The 20152-nt window shown below is 32.7% G+C and overlaps 2 protein-coding genes across 3 annotated transcripts; both read left to right on the plus strand.

Annotated features, from left to right (window-relative positions):
* Positions 1-7414: 7414 nt before the first annotated feature.
* LOC117204379 (la-related protein 6) lies at positions 7415-11601 on the plus strand. Of its 2 annotated transcripts, XM_033441706.1 has the most exons (4): positions 7415-8030; positions 8109-8900; positions 9074-9398; positions 10126-11601. In XM_033441706.1, the coding sequence occupies exons 2-4, from the start codon at positions 8139-8141 to the stop codon at positions 10680-10682; spliced, it is 1644 nt and encodes a 547-aa protein (XP_033297597.1). In that variant the 5' UTR covers positions 7415-8030; positions 8109-8138; the 3' UTR covers positions 10683-11601. The 2 variants fall into 2 exon arrangements, with proteins under 2 accessions (XP_033297597.1, XP_033297598.1); XM_033441707.1 differs by having other exon boundaries at positions 7415-8900.
* A 514-nt stretch (positions 11602-12115) lies between these two features.
* Positions 12116-20055, plus strand: LOC117204410 (guanine nucleotide exchange factor subunit Rich). Its single transcript, XM_033441766.1, has 17 exons — positions 12116-12356; positions 12433-12607; positions 12967-13074; positions 13145-13300; positions 13372-13686; positions 13747-13838; positions 13908-14181; positions 14298-14450; positions 14531-14731; positions 14822-15185; positions 15263-15468; positions 15534-15875; positions 15938-16427; positions 16498-16792; positions 16894-17369; positions 17461-17821; positions 17903-20055. Exons 2-17 carry the CDS (start codon positions 12473-12475, stop codon positions 18228-18230), a joined length of 4296 nt encoding a protein of 1431 aa, XP_033297657.1. The 5' UTR covers positions 12116-12356; positions 12433-12472; the 3' UTR covers positions 18231-20055.
* Positions 20056-20152: the final 97 nt, after the last annotated feature.

Genomic DNA, 20152 nt, shown 5'->3' on the forward strand with positions numbered 1-20152 from the left:
GTAATGTGTACATATATTAGAATACTTTAAAAATATTTTCTCAATACAAGAAAGTATATGATTTATCCCTTTTTAAATATCAATTATTTTATGTAATTAATATTTATATAATTTACAAATTCATCGTTTCGTAATATTTTTCTAAAATTATTCTGTAATAAAATTTATATTTTAAACTTATTTAGAATCATTTTCATAGTAGAAATAATAAATATAATAAAGGTATACACTAGATAACATTCAAATATACAATGAAGAATAAAGATAACCCCTCGACATAGTTGTCAGAACAGATTTGTCTACGGACTCCAGTATTATCGCCATAAACATAAGAAGTGAATTGCCGGTAATGATTTCGCCAATTGTTATTGGAAGTTTACTGGATGGTATTGGGGGCCTCTGGCCTGTAATATGGTCATGGCCGTCTAGGCGAATCACCCCAGGGCCTTATACTGGACCTTACTCTGTCTGACTCACATAGTTCCAGTGGTTCTCCGCTGTTTATTATTCTACGTGATTTATCTCTTTTTTCCTATTGAATATACGTAATAAACATAAAAATAATCGCTTCTTGCAAGTGAATAATACGAATTTAAACATGAGTTTTTGATACTTAATGATAATTTCATATTGCGTTATAAAATCATATTGTAAATAATAAATATGTTAAATAAGTAATTTTAAGTTAAATAAGTATTTATTATTTACAATATGATTCCATAATTATATGTTCATATTAATATCTTCATAACAATTTTTGTAGTAATTGATTATCAAAGTAATTGTAAAGATATGAACGTATATGATCGTGATAAAAGATATACATATACGACCTCAATCAAAGAAGCTTCAACATGAGTAATCACAGTTAAACAATGAAAGAAGAATAAACAATTCAATTGCATCGCATTGAAGAACAATCACACTAAAGGTTTATCTGGAAATTTCAATGCTTCTTCGATTGAAGAAGGACAGCGGAAGGTCCTTAGTTGCAGGTGCGATATACATATTACGCGACTTCCTTTCGTAAATCGGTTTAAAGTAACATTGAGCTGATATTTTTCTCATTCCGCTTATAATTTCAATTCGCGATACACGATTACTTATCGTTATTAAGACTCGTTCATTTGTAAAAATATAATAGAAAATTATATTGTATAAAAATGAGCCAACAAATTTTTAAGAAATAAAATTAACAAAAATTACCAAAATTGATAGTTCTAACTTTCAAACAAAGAGTATAATTACATATCTTTGCGAAATATCGTGAAACATAGGTAGAAAATAATAAGGTTTTGATTAAAAAAAAAAAGACTAAGAATCGATTGAACTAGTAAACGATTCGGTGGTTGGTTATTCTTCACGTTACACAAGCAAGATACCATTTTAATCGGTATGCACAGTCTGGAAATCTGAACTGATCACGCGTGTCCATGGAGTCGAAGCGGACTTGATAAATTTAAAATAAAATTGATCCAACCATTTGGCGCGCTGCCCTGACCCAGTTCGAGTTCTGCTCCCGTCTCCAGTGAACAGAACAAGACGACGAACACCAAGAATCGCCTCAGGGAATCGCCGCCCTCTGCGCCGGAAAATCGTCGCGAACATTGGAGAACTGTAGGGTACCCTGCCGACTTCTGCGGTTTTCCAGATTTTTCTATCTCCGTTAATACTTGTTTGTACTTGCTATATTTATTGGAAAAATTGCATACAAGTAAATCCTCTAACCATGAAATGACAATATTTCTAAAGATCGCTTAGTTTTTGCATAGTACTTTAATTAACGTAATAAATATTTTTTTAATTGTAAAAGAATCATCATATCCTTAATTAGTGCTAAAGCAAAGTTCTTAATATTATAGTCATAAATCATATTAGTAGGTATATAATTATTTTGCATCTATCTGTACTTTTCTGCGAGCTAATACCTAAGTTTACAAGTTAACAAAAATTAACATTCTTTATTTAGACAAATAGCGATAGTTTATCAGATGATCGACCCTTTTTAACTAAGAACGTGTAAAAATAAGTTGATGACACAGATTGATTAAGATTCGTTTACTTTGTATCTTAATTTAGATCTCAAGTTACGAAATAAACGACTCGCTTGCTATGACGTTTAACTGCACGAAACGTTGGTGAAAAATAGATCTACCAAATTAATAATATAATGATTCAACATTTTTAGGATTAATTCTGTAATTATTTAGATACTTGATTACGTAACTTATGAATTTCCGTAATAAGATGTATACTGAGAATAAGAAAGTTGTATCAGTTATTGGGATTATTAATTAACGTGATTTCTTAGTGTTAATGAATAATAGCAAACGTATTGATAAAAGGAAAATGAGGATCACGTGAATAAGACTATCTATACTGAAATTTTCATGAACGTTCTTTTACGTCGAATACCTTAAAGGTTAAGAACGATGAAGACGCACGATATCCTATTACATTTTTTGCTTCACTTGATCTTTAAAATATATCTTTTATATATCGCAGGCTGGTAAAGAAAGATGACACGTAAAAGCAAGCCGTGGTATTAAGTAATCGGTCAATAAAAATGAGGTATTTCTAAGAAGATAGCAAATTCTAGGCATTATCTTGATATTTACCAGACTTATACTTCTTAAATGTACAATTATTTTATTACTAATTTGTTTGTAATTCAAATAGTCAAGTATCTTAGACAGAACTAATGGTAGAATATTGGATGTTTGAAGAAGGTATAAAATCTAATAGAAACTTGGTTTAATTTTTTATTTGGCTTCCACCTCTATCTTTTCATCTTTCATTGGATTTTATTTATTCGATTACATTGTATATATACTATATACGTCGAACGATACGTCTAGTTCGCGAAGCAATTTATTGTCTTTTTTATTGTATAATTTTATTTAACTAAACATCTATTTAAAATTTCACAAAATGTCTCAATTCTTTTCAAACATATTATTAAATACTAATATATTAATTCTTATTAACACATGTTACTTTTTTTATGTACCTTGTCCCATTACGTAATCAACATATAAATCATTCGTTAGGCATACTATCTGTTATATCAACTATAATAAATGACGAATGTGTCGAAAGTATGATATTTTGTATATTTTATGAACAACATGACAGAAAGTGGTTACATAGGTTAAATCAGCATGTCGTCCGAATAATGATTACTAATTCTTAGGACAATGAGTGACGCATTTTCATGAAATACGAGATCTTGACACCGTCCCGTTTTTTTTTAAGAATTGAAATTGAGAGTTTGTGAGCAAGAACGGACCTTGTTGAATTGTTCAAAATTTTTAAATTACCGAGATCAGCAAGGACATATGTAAGAGAGAAAAGATCGTTCTCGTATCTAAGATCCTTCCTCCAGGCTTCAGTAGGTCGGCGATTATAAATGTTCGCGTCCTGGTTTCTCTCGAAACAACAAAATAATTACAGACAATTAATCTGCAACGCGACATTCGCTGACAATTGTAAAAGGAACGTTGTCATGGTAATCGAAAAATTCATTAGATAATGATGGGCAAAATTCTTGTTCTCGTTCAGATTTTTTATTCTATATTCTGTATTCATTATTTATTTATTAAATAATTATTTTGTAAACGATATATTTTAGAATTAAACATTACTTTCAAGATTTTTTATTTTAATGACGTTCGATGACGTTCGAAGAGGGCGACAATATGCGGAATTGGGAAAAATAAAAAGTTCCTAGCTAATAAATTCGCAATTTTCGATACGATCGATAAACGATCGATATTTGTGTAATGTTCAAGAGGACAGGAAAACTACGTTTAGTGGAAAAACCAAACAGAGACTGCTTTATTTATTTTGAAGTTGGTATTCTATATCAAATATACATGTAAAATTTCTTTACTATTTTTAAATTGCTTTCCTATGACAAAAAGATAAAAATATGATTTATACATATATTATGTTCCTTCCTTATAATCAATCAATTCCTTATAATATTGAATAACAGGTAACTGAGATTTTAGCAATTTTATTTTGTACATAGTTCCTATTTGTTGTTTTCGTTTACATTTTGAAGTGTACCGATATATATTATATTCCTGTAACGTGGTTGTATCTTACCAACAATGATAATTTATTTTTAGAGTAACAAGTAATAATATTGTTACGTGAAGTTATTTCATATAATAATATATGACATAATACTTTAAGGCTATTATTATTCATGCCATTCATTCTCTATAGTGGCCTTAGGCGATAGAACGTTTGACGAATATCCCTGGGCGAATATTTCCAGGTACGATTGATCGAAACAGCCAGGAAATATCGTTTTACTTTCATCTATCATTATATAGAATGAGTAATAACCAAGTTTCAGAGATTAATTATCAATTTCAATGCACGGAGTATGTAAAATTACATCTATTAATTTTATGATCATTTTTAAATCGATACAAAATGTACTTATTTTAATGTATCGTATCCTAATGATGTAAAAATGTTTATATATAGGTGATTGAACATTTATAAGTATCAGAGCATAAATAATAATTGTATTTGTACAACGGAAGAACCAGCGTATGCTTGTAGAGGGAAATCTGACGATGAATAAGAACACTGTACTATTTTCACTGTAATATGCATATTTGGTCGTTAAAAATATTGTTCCCGCCGGGTCTCTGCATTCTACTTATGTTACTAGTCTTTTAAAAGGTTCTCTTTTGAAATATCCCCTCAGGGTTGAATACACGAAGCACGCATTGGATACTAAATACATCTGCTCATACGGTGAATTTGGATGAGATTGATCGTAGAATTCCAATGTTCTAATTGGATAATTAGGAATTACTGTACAATTTATTAAGTTTGAAAATAATATCTCAGAATTTCATTAATAATACGATGGGAAAGCTGCATGTAATTTTGATAGAAGATCATAGAGAACTTACAGAAGCCAGTGCTAAATCAAGATTTAGAAACAATTAGTAGATTACTTAATTTTACATAAAAATTACACGCAATAGCAAACAAGATGAATATTAGTTGAAAATCTAATAAAGAATATTATCATCGCTAATAGAACGTGACAAACGGTTGTACAACACGTAATTATACTTGTCTTATAATCTCACAAAAGATAGCGAACGTGTAATCATTATCGTGTATATGTATATGAGCTAACCAACAACGATCTGAAAGAATGAGCGCTGCTTGAACAATCTACACTCTGAAAGGTTCGGACCGACAACTTACGCAATATACGAAGCCATACCTAAGAGGGTTATATAGTGTAGCTCTAAATACTTTTACGTAAATCTTAATCCAATTTCTTTTTTCGCGATGGTATTCACATCCTCGGCCCGTTCCTTTTGCTTCTTGAAAAAACGAACGTAAGATTAAAAGAATTTGTTTTAAGAATCACTTGCTCTATATTTTATCGTAATTGCGTAATTATTTTGTTGTTACAGAAATTTATCATAGCAATTGTGATTCTAGATTATAATATAATTATGAGCCACAGTAGGTATAAAAAAAGTTACATGATTGCTGCGATTACATATGTATGTATTCATAACTGACTCGAACTATTAATTAGATTCCGGTGATTCATCGGCATCAATTTGACTATTATTACAGATACGTATAAATTGTCATGAAATAAATTTATTTTTGTATGTTTTCATTGTTATAAATGTAACCTTGATACATATAATTTTAGATAGACAATAAATGTCTTAATAATACGCTGAATCCTACTACGATAAATTATTGATATGATAATATTTTCTGTGTAATTATCCCTTAATTACATTTTTCATAATTTTAAAATCAATCGTTTTACACCTCTGGTCTTGTTAAACATCGACACAAGAACCACTAACAGACTCATATTTGTGTAAAATAAATTTACCACAGAATTAAATACATTGGAAGATTTCCTCAAATGTTAGACATCAAATACTAAATATTAAATTATCATACTAAATTATCCTTAAATTGTCGTTTAAAATAGAGAATTAAGCTAATAAAATGAAACGATTTCTTTACGAGTGTTAAAGTTTGTGCGTGTTCGATACATTCTATTTTACAACATTTACAGGCATGCTTTCATTCAAATCGAACTTTTTTTATTAATATGGGTAAAAATGCGAATTCGCATAGAAATCCACAGTTTAGATATGATACGCTAATAAATTTAATTGAGTTTTTCTGTGCGTAGGTATTAATCTTAAGCGAGATTAAGAAGTTTTATATACGACAGGTGGTATACTGAAATAGACAAAGAGGCGGTAAGACGAAGATATAGAATGAACCCTTTCGATTCGACAACGATAACCTACGTATATCTTTGTCCTTCCTCGCCACAGGTATAGCCATACATGGTACCAGCCGCACTTGACCTATATCTTATTATGCTGGCAGCGTCCGGATGCAATGCGAAGCGTTTGTGAATAAGCCCGCCGGGTCTCTTCGAGGTTACCGAGGTTCACCACCACCATAAAGAAGTCCTTCCTTCCTGTAGCAGTCGTCTCGACATCCCGGCTTCCGCGACAGACGCAGACAAGGTCCAAGTAGTCGAGGAGTTCGCGTCGCTCTTCTAGTTTTACGTTTTTCCCAAACGCAGCCCACTGAAAGTAACGATTTTGAATGGAAATCTTTCTTACTCATCGGTGTCAATATTTACTTTTACGTGTAAGATATTGGAACTGTGCTTCTTACGGTAAGTAATTAACAGTAACACTGTTAATTTAACGTATTTGGTTGCTAATAATTTGACCGACTAATTGGATCCGTTCGTTTACCATCTCTCTAACCAGGTTCTCTTACTATCAAACCTTTAATTTGCTTTTATGATCAAATGTAATATCAATGTTATCTGTTTCGATGCTTTGGAGCAGCGCGAGATTTTAGGTCAATTTTTAATGATATCTTCAACTTGGAAATTTCGTCTTGCTATCTATCATACTTTTACAGAAACGTGTTAGAGACAAGATTGGAAACAATGTTTGACGTAACTCTTACGTGTTATATTACACGTGCAAAGTATTACAGGCCTTGAATAAAGGATAATAATTTTTTATACGTTGCTCATTTCTCCTCTATACGGAACGTTACAACCTTGAATGAAAAGTCGCAATTGACTTTTTCTCGAGCAAAAAGTCCTGACTGAATATAAAAGTATTTACATTTTGTAAATGATTCGATTAAAATAAACATGTATATAAAAGAACAGGCAAACTCGCTCATCAACCCTTCTGGTGTCTATATTTTTATTTTTCCAAGGTTTCGCCAAGTAATTTCTATCTTCCCGGAGCCTCACTCTTGACCGGTATTTAGGAAGGTCACGACCTCAGGGTAGGTTTGTCGCGAGACAAATATTCACGCATGCGCGACCTGTGGGCGAAAGTATTTAAAGAGGTGGACGCGCCTTCGGGAAGGCCACTCTTCCCCGAACTGTCACGAATCGCGCAAGTCCCCCACTTTCCTCCCCTTCCGAGGCGAACGAGCACGCGTTCCCAACGAGAGCGGGAAAATCGGCTCTTTTAGTCTATTTTCTCCCCCTTTTTGTAATCGTCCCTTTAACGCTATCATAGTCTCTCCCCTCCTTTAGAATCGTTTGTCCTCCATACTTTCCCTCTCCAAGAATCGTCAGTGTGCCATCGATTCGTTTAATAGACCCGCTGGTCTGTCTTCGCAGGTTCAATTTGGTATCGGCGAACGTGACAGGAAGGAAGAGATCACCGCCATTGGCCAGACGAATTTTTCTTCGAGGCAAACATCAACGTCTCGAGTTTCGAGTCATGAAAATATAATTCCATCGGAAGCAAATTGATCGTGAACATATTCGATTCTTCGATCTGACTTGGTCGTCTCCGTTTCAACTATCTTCGAGTGTGATCGATCGTAAGAAACGAGCTATCAACGAAATTCGACGAATTTCTATCTCTAATATGAAACGCGTGATGTTCGTTTGACTGTTGGAAGGATCGGTTATCGAAATACGAGATATCGAGATACCGAAGATATTCTCCGAAGGACAGGTTGTAATTCAGTTTCTCTAATGGATTAACTCGACAAATATACAGTATATATAATCAACTGGACTCTTGGATATCCAGGGATTCATCGTCGAGGGTCGAAACGCAAACATGGAAGAGGTGGATGTTCAGCAAGAGTCGAGGGATCAAGTGGGCAACTTGATGTTTTCTCCACCACCGATGAAAAAATCCGACACGAGGGAAAGCATCTCCTCTGTAGACAGCGACGTGAGCCTTTCATTCGATCGAAGAGGCTCCAAAGGAGAAGAGGCCGACTTATCAGACAGTGGAAGTTCTGACAATGAGAAAAAAGTGAACGATGCGATGGAGCAACAGAAGAATTGCGATCCAGATTCGGGAGCAGATTCTTTGGAAGAAAATGTCGTTAGAGATCCAAAGGATCAGAAACAGCCAACATCGACCGAAGTAAGTACAACCACTCAAGACGATTTTGTTCCACCAAGCGACGAATTGGCCGAGAAGATATGCGCGCAAGTGGAATTTTACTTCTCGGACGAAAACATCGTGAAGGATGCTTTTCTCCTGAAACACGTGAAAAGGAACAAGGAAGGATACGTATCTCTGAAGCTTATCTCGAGTTTCAAACGAGTAAAACATCTAAGCAGAGATTGGCGGGTCGTTGGAGCTGCTTTGGCAAAATCAAAGAAACTTCAAGTAAATCCACAGGGTACCAAGCTACGAAGAGTCGATCCTTTGCCACCTTTCGATCAAACCACCCCATCGAGGACGATATTAGCCGCGAGACTCCCGGTAGAGAAGTTGTCGGTCGAATCTGTGGCTGAAATCTTCAGGCCGTGTGGAGAGATCGCTCTCATTAGAGTACTTCGACCTGGGCATCCAGCACCAGCTGAGGTAACATCTTTTTTTATCTTTCGCGCTCCTAATTGTTGGTACGTTGATTTAAAGAGTGGGAAAGAAGAAAATATGATTGAGATAGAAACTTATAAAATTCGTTTTTTTGAAAAGACAATCTTTGATAATCGTAATTAATAGGAGCAATCGCTTAATAATCTATCAATTATCAGGTGCGACAAGCAATCGCCAAAAGGCCAGAATTGGCATCGAGCGAGGAGTGCGCCATGGTCGAGTTCACGGATTCAGCGTCCGCTCGTACCGCCTTACAAATGACCTTGGGCGATGCCAAGGTGTTTGAGCTGCAACAATCCAGCGACAAGAAGAGGAAACAACAACCAGCAAAGAAAAGTGCCCTGACAAGATTGACCAAAGAGGAAGCTTACAACTCCTCGAGTTGCGCCAGCGGATCCGAGACAGAAGATGGAAGAGCCAGACATAAGAAACCCATTCATGGTTACCCAATGTATCACGCTTATCCGGGCCATCCGTTCCAAGGTTTGAAAATTACTTATTTGCTATGCTGTTTCTTGCGATGTACAAGTTTTCGAGGCTCTCATAATTTGAATTCTTATACCTAATACACATTACTCATATCTTACGATATTCTAAAGAGAGGAAGATAACTTTATAGATATATCCTTTTTGTTCTTAAAGCATTACACAATTACGAAGGAAAAATATTAATTGTATCCAAATTTATTAATAAGAAACTGATCACGAACAGTTACTTAGTTTTAAGCACAGAAAATGATTCATCAAATTCCTGCATCAGCTATCTGCATCATTAGCAAAATGTTTCAGTGCATTCCTTCAAATTTCTTCCATATAAAAAATATATTATTTGAAGTATCGTGCTAACTGTATACAGTGCAATAATTCATTCATTACTTTTCGCTTATTAACAGAAGTCAATGTAAAATAAATCAAACCCTTATTGTTATATTTCTGAGCTAAGTAACTCGAATCCTACATATCTTAACACTTTGCTGCAAGTCAGATAAGAGTTAAGCAAAAGTAAAATATTTTAATATTTGATGAACAAATTTACAGTCCTGCTGTCCTATCGCTTATCGATTATTATTTGAGATTGTCTATATTTTGCATAATTTTTTTAATATCATATATATTCGGTCGTCAAACAGTTTCACTGCTTAAGGGTTAAAAAAAATTATTCTCTTCCCCTGTATCTTCTAAAACTCACCCTATAACGCTATTGTTGCAGGACCCCCATCACCGGATGCATGGTTATCTCGTCGGTTGTCCGCTTGTTCTGTCTCTGGTTCAGAGAACGGATTCATTCTGCGTCGCTTGTCTTCCTGTTCCGGTTCAGGCTCCGGTTCCGAAACCGGAAGTTTCGGCAGACGTTACTCTGCTTGCTCTTCCGGTTCTGAGACCGGTTACTGTCACCCAGTTTTCCCGCCGAGTTACTATTATCAAGAGAATCGGCGTTTCTCTTGTTGTTCGAGTTCCGGCTCCGAGTGCAGTGGTGTTTGTTATCATTCTAGTCGCCGCGGGTCCGCGGATTACGGGCCATTTTTGAGAAGGTTGTCCGCCTGCAGCCGAGATTCAGCCTTTGACGCAGGTTCCAGGAGGCTGTCTCTATGCTCTTCCGGTTCTGAGCAGGGTAGCTATTGTCGGCCCAGAAGCAACAGTGGTATTGCGTTGACACATCTTCCAGAGAATGTGACGAGAATGCCGTCTGGGCCAGATGGAACGCGTGGATTTGGCCGACCACCCAAAATGAACGCCATGCCACCGCCAATGGAACCCACCTGTTAGACGTCAATTACTCTCGAGAATTTCTATCGTAGATAGACCGTTACATATATTCGTTGTTTCTTGCTCTTTTTTTGAATGACCAGCTCTCTGTTTTTCAATAGATTAAACAAGAGATATATTTACATACACGTATATGTTTTTTAACGACTTTTATACAAGAGATCTCTGGAGTACAATCAGTCGTTTACTTGAAATTAAGTAAAGTAATTGATGATGTACAAATACGTTGGTTAATGTACAAGTGTATTTACCATGGTTTAATGTATTTTGTTAGTTGTATATATATTACTGGATGACGTTATTTGCATTTATAGACGGATTGCATATTTTTCATATATGTATTGTTTTTGATATAGCATTAGAGAGTTTTAACAAAAATTGTCATTTAAAACGATCTACATCTTATATATGTATGACAGATTTAATGCCCTCTTTGAAATTCATAATTCCATTCCATCTTACGAAATGATTTCGAACTCTTATAAAGGCTGCCTATAACCGCCGAAAATGAGTATGTTTAAAGATATTTATGTGAACTCTATTTGTCTGGATTACATATTATATTATTGATAAGAGGTCTGTGTCTAGAGAATATGTAAATAATAGTATTACAACAATAATGTTATTTGTGATAAGCGTCGATTTTACTGTAAGGGTACGTGAAAGTTGTATGAAGCCTTACATAAAAATGTTCGATCTGAGGTTCTGTGATATTGACGAATAATGTACAGACTTCGAACCCGCGAGTAAGTAGAATATACCTGTGTTAGACAGACGCGTTCTTATACTGTTCGTGATACTCAATCAGCAATGCATCTGAATCTGATTATTTAAGAGTATTATAAGAATATTCATGATAAATGTTAATTATGTAAACATTCTAGAACAAATATATTGGTACAACAATTTTTCAGTTGTACCAGTTTTGTATCAGATTTCGATCACTCTATATCGTACTCATATTGAATCTATAAATAAATTAATAATTATTTTATTTGTTCTTAATTTTAGACATTCTTATATATTTAAAAAATGATTTAAAACATTATTTTTTTAAATATTAGTTTGGAACCAAATTTTGGTAAGTATCGTGCATATAACATACATATATATGTATATACAATATCATATAAATAAAAATTAGTAACGGAATAATTAAAACTTTTTATAATAAAACGAGGATCTTTCTATATAATTATTCTTAATTTATGTTGGATTTTAAAAAATTAAATAATTTAACTATTTTCAAATATATATATACTACAAGTATACGCATATTGTATATTTTAATTTATATTGTTTTAAATCATATATTTTCGAATAATTTGATTTGTTATGTGCAAAATATTAATTTTTTTTAAATTAGACATATATATATATATGCATATATGTATAGCTAAGTTCACGCCGTTCACTTTTTTTGCTTATATACATTTATGTTAATTATTGTATACAAATCACATGAGAAACACGTATGCGTTCAAATGTGTATCTAAAATAGAGATTACACATAACACAGGGATTGTAAATGAGATGACATCGCCGTTTAGATAAGTAGTGCGAATAATGAGTTTTCATACTTGTAGGCTTTAGGCTACGTGGATGTCAAAAAACTTCACTTCGCTTCGTTACATGAGAAATGAGAAACCTAGTATGTACGCTTCGTGTAAAATGGTGAGGTTAGAACGTGTTTACTTGTCAGATTCTTCGAGGCAAAGAATGAAACCAAAAGACGACTTAAACATAACAGGAATGTGAACGTAAAAAAGGAACAATCCTAAGGCTAAATCATGTTTTTTCCTATTGGATGGCCACGGGTTCTAAATACTACAGAACCAGAAAAAATAACTGCGGTTGTTTGCAATAGGGATAAAATACTTTTTGCTGTCTTAACGACGGATACTCTTACCATCTGGTATTGTAAGGCATGTATTATAAATGTAATATTGTAATTTTATTATAAATGCCCTAAAAAATAAAATCATAGTCCTCTATAATGCATAATATCGAATATGAAAAGCATCTTTCTTTATTTATGAATTGTATTTGTAATAAATAATATTTCTACTTAGCAATTTTATTTCATTTATATTGAAATATTTTGATATAATTGTTGTATAATAGTTTGTTTATTATAATTTCACTTGTACATATGTTTGTTATTTATATTTCTCATTTATTATGTATGTTCATTGACAATTTCTTCTTAAATAATGTTGTAAAAGACATGTATTACTTTAGTACAACTGTATAATTTATTATAAAATATTAATTTTTCATATAGCCATGTGTGCCCATTGTGTTCATCAGACGAACTACAGATTCTTTAAAGAAACACGGTGACAATATTCTGGTACAATGGAGGCCAGACTCCAGTATGATGGTTATTGCGGTATGAAAAATTGTGTAACAAATTAAATTATATCGCAAGGAAGGATCTTATATTGTTAATTTGTTTTTAGACATCAGACAGTTATCTTTTATTTTATCGTTTGCAAGATACCAGTCCAGAGGGAAGGGGTCTCTACGAACAAAGAGACTCTCCAGTTACGAGCTTAAAAAGGGATAGTGCTGAACTTTTTATTAAAGAAGTTATCCCTTCCTTAGTTTTGACATTTGTAAGTAAATATACAAATATATTTTTCATTCGTAGATTAAATAATTTATAAGAAAAACTTTTTTTATTTAGGAAAAATCAGCTTGGATAGATGGTGGAATCAGTTCTTTAGTTTGCATACGTGATGAGCTTATGGTAGCTACAAAAACAAGTCATGTAATACGTCATAAGTGGGATGGTACAGTAAATCGAGATTATTCTCTTGACCTAAGAAGAATACCATTTAGTGTAGATCAACAAATATCTACTGTAGCTATACCACTTACTGAAAACAATGTGTTTGTCACCGATATTGAATATTCTCCTTTAGTTGGTGGATTTGCAGTTGTATTAAACACTGGCAAAGCAGCATTTCTCACAGCACAGTCATTAAAATTTGATCCTAATGTATGTCAATTATTGTTGATATATATAGGTAAATAATTTACAATAGTATTATTTTTTTAGCAAGTACAAGGAATTTGGGCTAGGGATGTTGACGATGCTACCTGTGCAGCTGTAAATCATAAATATCGTCTTATTGCAATTGGAAGACAAAAGTATGCTCTCTTTACAAATTTTTGTCTTTTAAAATCAATTTGTGTAATTTATAATGTATATTTTATTAGTTCTGAGGGTGTAGTGTACTATGTTGATGAAACCACAGGAAGTTTAGAAATGTCACATACATTAAGTCTATCCTCAAAAGATTATCCAGGAAGACCAGGCCGTGTAAGATGTTTAAGGTGGACTCCTGATAGTTGTGCCATTGCACTAGCTTGGGAAGGTGGCGGCCTAGCAATATGGAGTACATTTGGAGCTCTGCTACTTTGTAGTTTAAAATGGGATTATGGTTTAAGAGTAGACTTAACACATGATAATCCTTTACATATCCACACAATGGTTAGTGAATTAACTACTATATATATATGATTTTATAATATTAGTTCTTGGTATTATTTAGATACATTTTATTTATTTTGATTTTATATATATATATATATATATATATATATTAGGAATGGTCTGCCGAAGGCTATCAGCTTTGGATGTTAAGAGAGTCTCCAACTCCTTCTTTGGTTGAAGAAAATGGAATTGAGGAAGCTAATTTAAAATGTTCTTTAATACAGTTAGATTTTGTAAAAAGTCCTCTAACTATTAATCCTTGTATGGTACATATTCAAAACACGTATTTCCATAATTTCTATCTTTTATTAGTAACATTGATGAATAACAATGAATTTTTATATAGGGTCATCATGGACATTTATATTTACAAGGCGAAGATAGATTATATTTAAATCTTGGTGGTGGAGTTTCCACAAATATTTCAACTTTTCATATTGGTAGTGAAATTCCTAATGATTCCATAACACAGACACTTGCAGGTTGTAAGCAATGGCTAGTTGTTCCTATTCCTATTGCATACAGTGGTGCCAATTGGCCAATAAGGGTATTTAGTTCCACATGTTATGTGTAGATTGCCAAAATTTTTATACAGTGACACACTATGTATATATTATTAAATGTATATTTTTTGTAGTATACTGCTATTGATAATGAAGGTATGAGTATAGCTGTAGCTGGACGCACAGGGCTAGCTCATTATTCTTTACCTTCACGTAAATGGAAACTTTTTGGTAATGAAACACAAGAGCGAGATTTTATTGTAACAGGAGGGTTATTATGGCATCGAGGTTTCTTGATAGCCAGTAGTTATTCAATATTAGATGATAAAGACGAAGTTAGAATATATCCACGTGATACACGTTTGGATAATAATTACGTTAGAACTGTTAGAATGCCATCACAGGTATTACTGCTCAATACATTAAAAGACAGGCTCTTAACGTTTTGTGCTAATGCACAAATTAGCATTTATGACATGGTAATAGAAAGCAATAGTGGTAAGTAAGAATAAACGAGGGAAAATAACATTATGAATTACAGGTAAGGAAATTGTTTTAAAACGTTATTGTTTTAGATGCAGGAAGTATAGAATTAACGAGATTGCAAACTGTAGATATCAGTGGACTTTGTGTTCATCCTGCTTGTGTTGTAAGTGCCACTTTAACCACTATACGTGCAGAAACTGCTGGCAGTCATCCACATCCTGAAAGTCTTCTGTTGAACGTATCTGGGCGTCTTCTTATGGTTCAACGGGAACACTGTACTGATACTCCAGAAGTTGTATGTGAATAATATTTCTGTACTTAATATAAAGGATTTTTTTCTAATTTTATTATATTTTACAGCTATTTACGTGTAGTGCTCCAACAGTATTAGCTTCTTATGTAGAAAATGTTTGGGTACCATGGAGATCAAGAAGAGATAAACCTCATTTAACAGAAGCTCTATGGTTATTTTGCGGTGCTCATGGCATGCGTGTTTGGCTTCCATTATTCCCAAGAAATCATCAAGAAAAAACGCATACTTTTATGAGCAAGAGAATAATGTTACCTTTCCATTTACGTATTTATCCATTGGCTATATTATTTGAGGATGCCATTTTATTGGGTGCGGAAAACGACACAGTACTTTTTACTTCGGATACTAACTCCCCATTTTCGTTGCCATTCAGTCTATTAGAACTTACAGTAAGTATAATATCATTGGAATGCTTCCTTCTAGTTAAAAATTGTTGTCATTTTAATTGTAGAGTCAAGTCTATCTCCATCAAATATTGCGACAACTTATTCACCGCAATTTAGGATATCATGCTTGGGAAATTGCTCGTTCGTGCTCTGGACTGCCATACTTTCCACATTCATTAGAGCTTTTACTTCATGAGGTACTGGAAGAAGAAGCAACTAGTAAAGAACCAATCCCAGATGCTCAACTGCCTTCTGTGGTGGAATTCATCCGTGAATTTCCAGGAGTATGGGCTAGAGCAGTTGTACAATGCGCTAGAAAGACTGAAATAGCACTATGGCCTTATTTATTTTCTGTTGCTGGGCCACCTAAGAAATTATTGCAAGATTGTTTACAACGTCAACAGCTTGATACTGCTGCTAGCTATTTAATAATTTTACAAAACCTAGAACCTTCAATCGTTAGTCGGCAACATGCTACTTTATTATTGGACGCTGCTCTGGAACAAGGAAGATGGGAGCTGTCAAAAGATCTTGTTCGCTTCCTTAGAGCGATTGGTAACATAAAAAATTTGTTGTGCTTATACCGCTTCTATTATTTTTATATGTTCGTTTTTCTTTTTATAAGATCCAAACGACGTGGAATCACCAAGAACATCTTGGGGCGGAACATCAAAATTAGGCGGACCTCCTCAAACTCCGCCACTCTCACCTCATGAAGATGACTTATCTTTAGTATTAGGAACTATGCAAGTTTCAAGAAGTCGAAGTTACAGTACTACTATAACGCCTAAAGTACAATCTGATTCAGTAGCCAAAGATATAGCTCCTTCTTCAATGCTTGAAAAGACTAGAAACGTCGTTATGAGACGAAAAAAGTCTGTACCTACAAGCACTCCTAAAACTGAAAAGGCTGATAGCAAGTATGTTTTAATTATTGAAATTAAATTCTAAAATAGATTTTGATCAAAGCTGTTAAAATATGCACAATATGTACTAAAATAAAGTGTTTATTACTTTTTAGAGAAGGTTCAGCCGAAGAATTTTTCATTGACGTAATCCTACAACGTCATGCCCGTCGATTACTTTCAGCAAAGCGGCTCGCAGATTTAGGCAGATTTGCTGCACGATTAGATTTTCATTTAGTTACATGGTTTGCCAGAGAACGCGATAGAGCAGCGAAAATAGATGATTACGTTGTAACGTTAAAAGCAGTGCATGAAGATTTTTCATTTGCTTATCCCGTGCTATCTCTTCCAACTTTACAAAAGTTTCGAAGATCTAGCCTTACCTCTCTACGTTCTATAAGATCGGTTAGTCTAGAAAGTCCAGAAGATGAACAACCGTTAAATTCTAGTTTTGTTGTTGATTTGCCTGATAGTGGTTATACTAGTTTACCAAGTGGAAGACCACCTTATACTACATTAATATCTCCTGTTGCAAGTTTAGAAACACAATTTCCTGCCACTGAAACTAAGTTAACAGCTAACATGTTACATGGTATTTGCATCATCTTATTACATAAATTTAATCAAAATTTAAAATCATTATTTTAAATTAAGTAAAAATAAATTTTGTTTCCGTTTTATAGATGCTAATAGCGTTCTTAGTGATAGCAGTACTATTTGGAGAGATGATACTGAATCAATTGTTGGAACTGGAGTAGGAACAGTATGTTGGGTTTCAGCAGATCCGGTAGAACAAACGGAAGTTCATAACGCTTCACTTTGTGCACCTATAAGTCGTGCAGAAGTGCAACTTAGATATCTTTTACAATTATTTTTGGAAGGTGGTTGCTTAGGATGGGCTGCAGTATTAGCAACTGTTTTACGTGATGCACCTGCTATGGCTAGAACTATCAGAGCAGCACATGCTCCTATGCAAACATTTGATTCTGTAATTAATTTAAGAGATGGTCTTCTTACATTAACGAAATGGTCTCATTCTGAATGGTATGTATTATATCAACAACATGTGTGTTTAAAACAAAAGTAGTTTAAAAAATTATAGAAAAAATTAAATTTGCATTTCAGTTTAGGATATAAACCTTTCATGTCCAGTATCCAAGGTCAGATTTCTTTGCTAAACAGACTAATTGTAACAAAACAACAACAAGAACAAGAGCAAATACCAGAGAGTCCTTCTCCTAGTCCAGCTCCATCAGCAAGTAGTAATCAACGAGGAACTTTATCTCGATCTCGCCATTCATCTATTAGTCATACTTCAGCAACTGCTCCGTTAGATGAAGACCGATCACATGAATTATCGCTAAAAGTGGAAGATGTAAATTTTCGAGGTAGTTATAGTAATCTCAATAATATGGAAAATGCTACTTCACAATCTACATGTGTGATCTCCTAGAGCAAAGGTGTCTTCTTTAAAACTCAAATGTATTGTGTTACACATATATTCTAGCATTGGTAAGTAGATACAAAGATTTTCCAGAATTTTTCAGCTTTCTATGGAATGTGGTTAAATATGATAAGAATTTGAAATAAGAATTTGTCAGATTACTTTTTTGTACTAAGATTTTTCTTAAAATAATGTATAATATAAATACAATGAGCATTAAACCCCAAAATTTAACCAGTAAATTATACGTGCATTATACAAAAAAAGAACTTTAACAACTTTCGTCGTAATTAATTAACTATTGTATGATAATTATGTATACAATATCTCCGAAAATTTTAATATGTAAGAAAAGAAGTTACAGAGTTAATATTTGTCATTTTGTAAACATTTTTATGTCTGTAAATATGTTACTAATATCATCGAAAAAAGTACTGTTGAAATATTTTTAGGGCTATTCTAGTAACATTTAATAAGAAACAATAGAGTTCGGAGATACAGCAAAATATGACTGATACTATTTCTTCCTTTCTTCGTAGACAATATACAGAAATAATAAATATTTATATGAATGTAATTGATGTTAGTAGATTGTAGATTTAGATATGAGACAAACGAAAATAATGGACTCTAATATTTTATACATTGGAACATTACACTGACTGAATTGTGACTATATCGTGAAAAAATAATTTGCACTAATTCAATCTATTTCAATATAAGTTACCAATATAAATTACATACTTAGTTATAAAGTTATAAAATCTAATACTGACAAAATATAATTTTATTTGAGCGATAGTTGATAAAATAACATGGCCGTCCTATGATCTAAATTTCTTTCATACAGGTAGAAAATTGAATTTTGTGTGATGAAATTAACTATGTAACTATGTAAATTTAATGTCAATAACTGCATGATAGATATTGCTATAGACATTGATTTTTTATTAAGAGCTAATATGTTGGATGATAGAAGATAAAATGATCATTATTTAAAGAGTTCTAATCGTATAACATAAATTTTTTAGTTTATAATAATAGTTAATGACAAATATTTCTGTTTAAAAAAATTATAGGTTATATAATTTTACTAGTAATATGTCAAAATTATTTGTATGCTTAAAGGGAACACTAATACTCGTAAAATGGATTTTATAAGAATGAGATAGACGCATTTATGTTGTATAAACAATTTTTGAAATTATAATTTGTAATATTTTATTTGGAAGTAGAAGTTTTAATAGTGTAGATTAAAAATATAAAAGTAATACCATTAAAAGCTATAACTGAATGTCTTGCTAAACAGTGGAAGCAAACTAATATGCAAGGTTACTTTATGTTTTACTTATGATGAAAAGAGACTCAATGTTTTATTTATACTACATATGGCTAATATTTACTAAAATTATTAATTTTTTAATCTTATTTATATTTGCTAAGTTTTATTTTTGAATCTGGAAAATATTAATTTTATGTATTGGTTTCGAAATTTTAGCGTCGAGGAGAATAGGTTACTATATACAGTCAAAAACAATAATCAAAATTATTTATAAGTATTTATAAATTTAATTAATATGGGGAAATGGTCAATTGATAAAGAAAACTTATATTTAAACTCGAATACAATAGTTCCCTTGTTTCACAGTTTCTACATGTAATACAAATATATTTAATACTGCTTTTTTTATATATAGAAGTAAATACATTAAGTTAATAACCAAAATGTGCGATTCTCTTTTAATTAGACACTAGTCACTAATAAATCTCAATTTCTATGGATTTAGCAATGAATATTCGATTTTACCTTATATTAAAAAATTATCTTACATAATTTGTAGAAAGAAAAACTGTGAAACATTAATACATAGTAAGTTATTTATATACATAATATATAAATAAACAAATATATATATACATATTGTAACATA

Source organism: Bombus bifarius, unplaced genomic scaffold (assembly GCF_011952205.1).
Source record: "Bombus bifarius isolate JDL3187 unplaced genomic scaffold, Bbif_JDL3187 scf7180000007978, whole genome shotgun sequence".
NCBI classification, from domain to species: Eukaryota; Metazoa; Arthropoda; class Insecta; order Hymenoptera; family Apidae; genus Bombus; species Bombus bifarius.

What these genes read in the sequence shown, in the direction of transcription:
- LOC117204379 (XM_033441707.1), top strand. Translation starts at nt 8,139, where the DNA reads ATGGAAGAGGTGGATGTTCAGCAAGAGTCGAGGGATCAAGTGGGCAAC. An exon ending in GGCATCCAGCACCAGCTGAG is followed by an intron (nt 8,901 to 9,073) that starts GTAACATCTTTT and finishes ATCAATTATCAG; the next exon opens with GTGCGACAAGCAATCGCCAA. An exon ending in TCCGGGCCATCCGTTCCAAG is followed by an intron (nt 9,399 to 10,125) that starts GTTTGAAAATTA and finishes CTATTGTTGCAG; the next exon opens with GACCCCCATCACCGGATGCA.
- LOC117204410 (XM_033441766.1), top strand. Translation starts at nt 12,473, where the DNA reads ATGTTTTTTCCTATTGGATGGCCACGGGTTCTAAATACTACAGAACCA. An exon ending in ATTGCAATTGGAAGACAAAA is followed by an intron (nt 13,839 to 13,907) that starts GTATGCTCTCTT and finishes ATATTTTATTAG; the next exon opens with TTCTGAGGGTGTAGTGTACT. An exon ending in CTTTACATATCCACACAATG is followed by an intron (nt 14,182 to 14,297) that starts GTTAGTGAATTA and finishes TATATATATTAG; the next exon opens with GAATGGTCTGCCGAAGGCTA.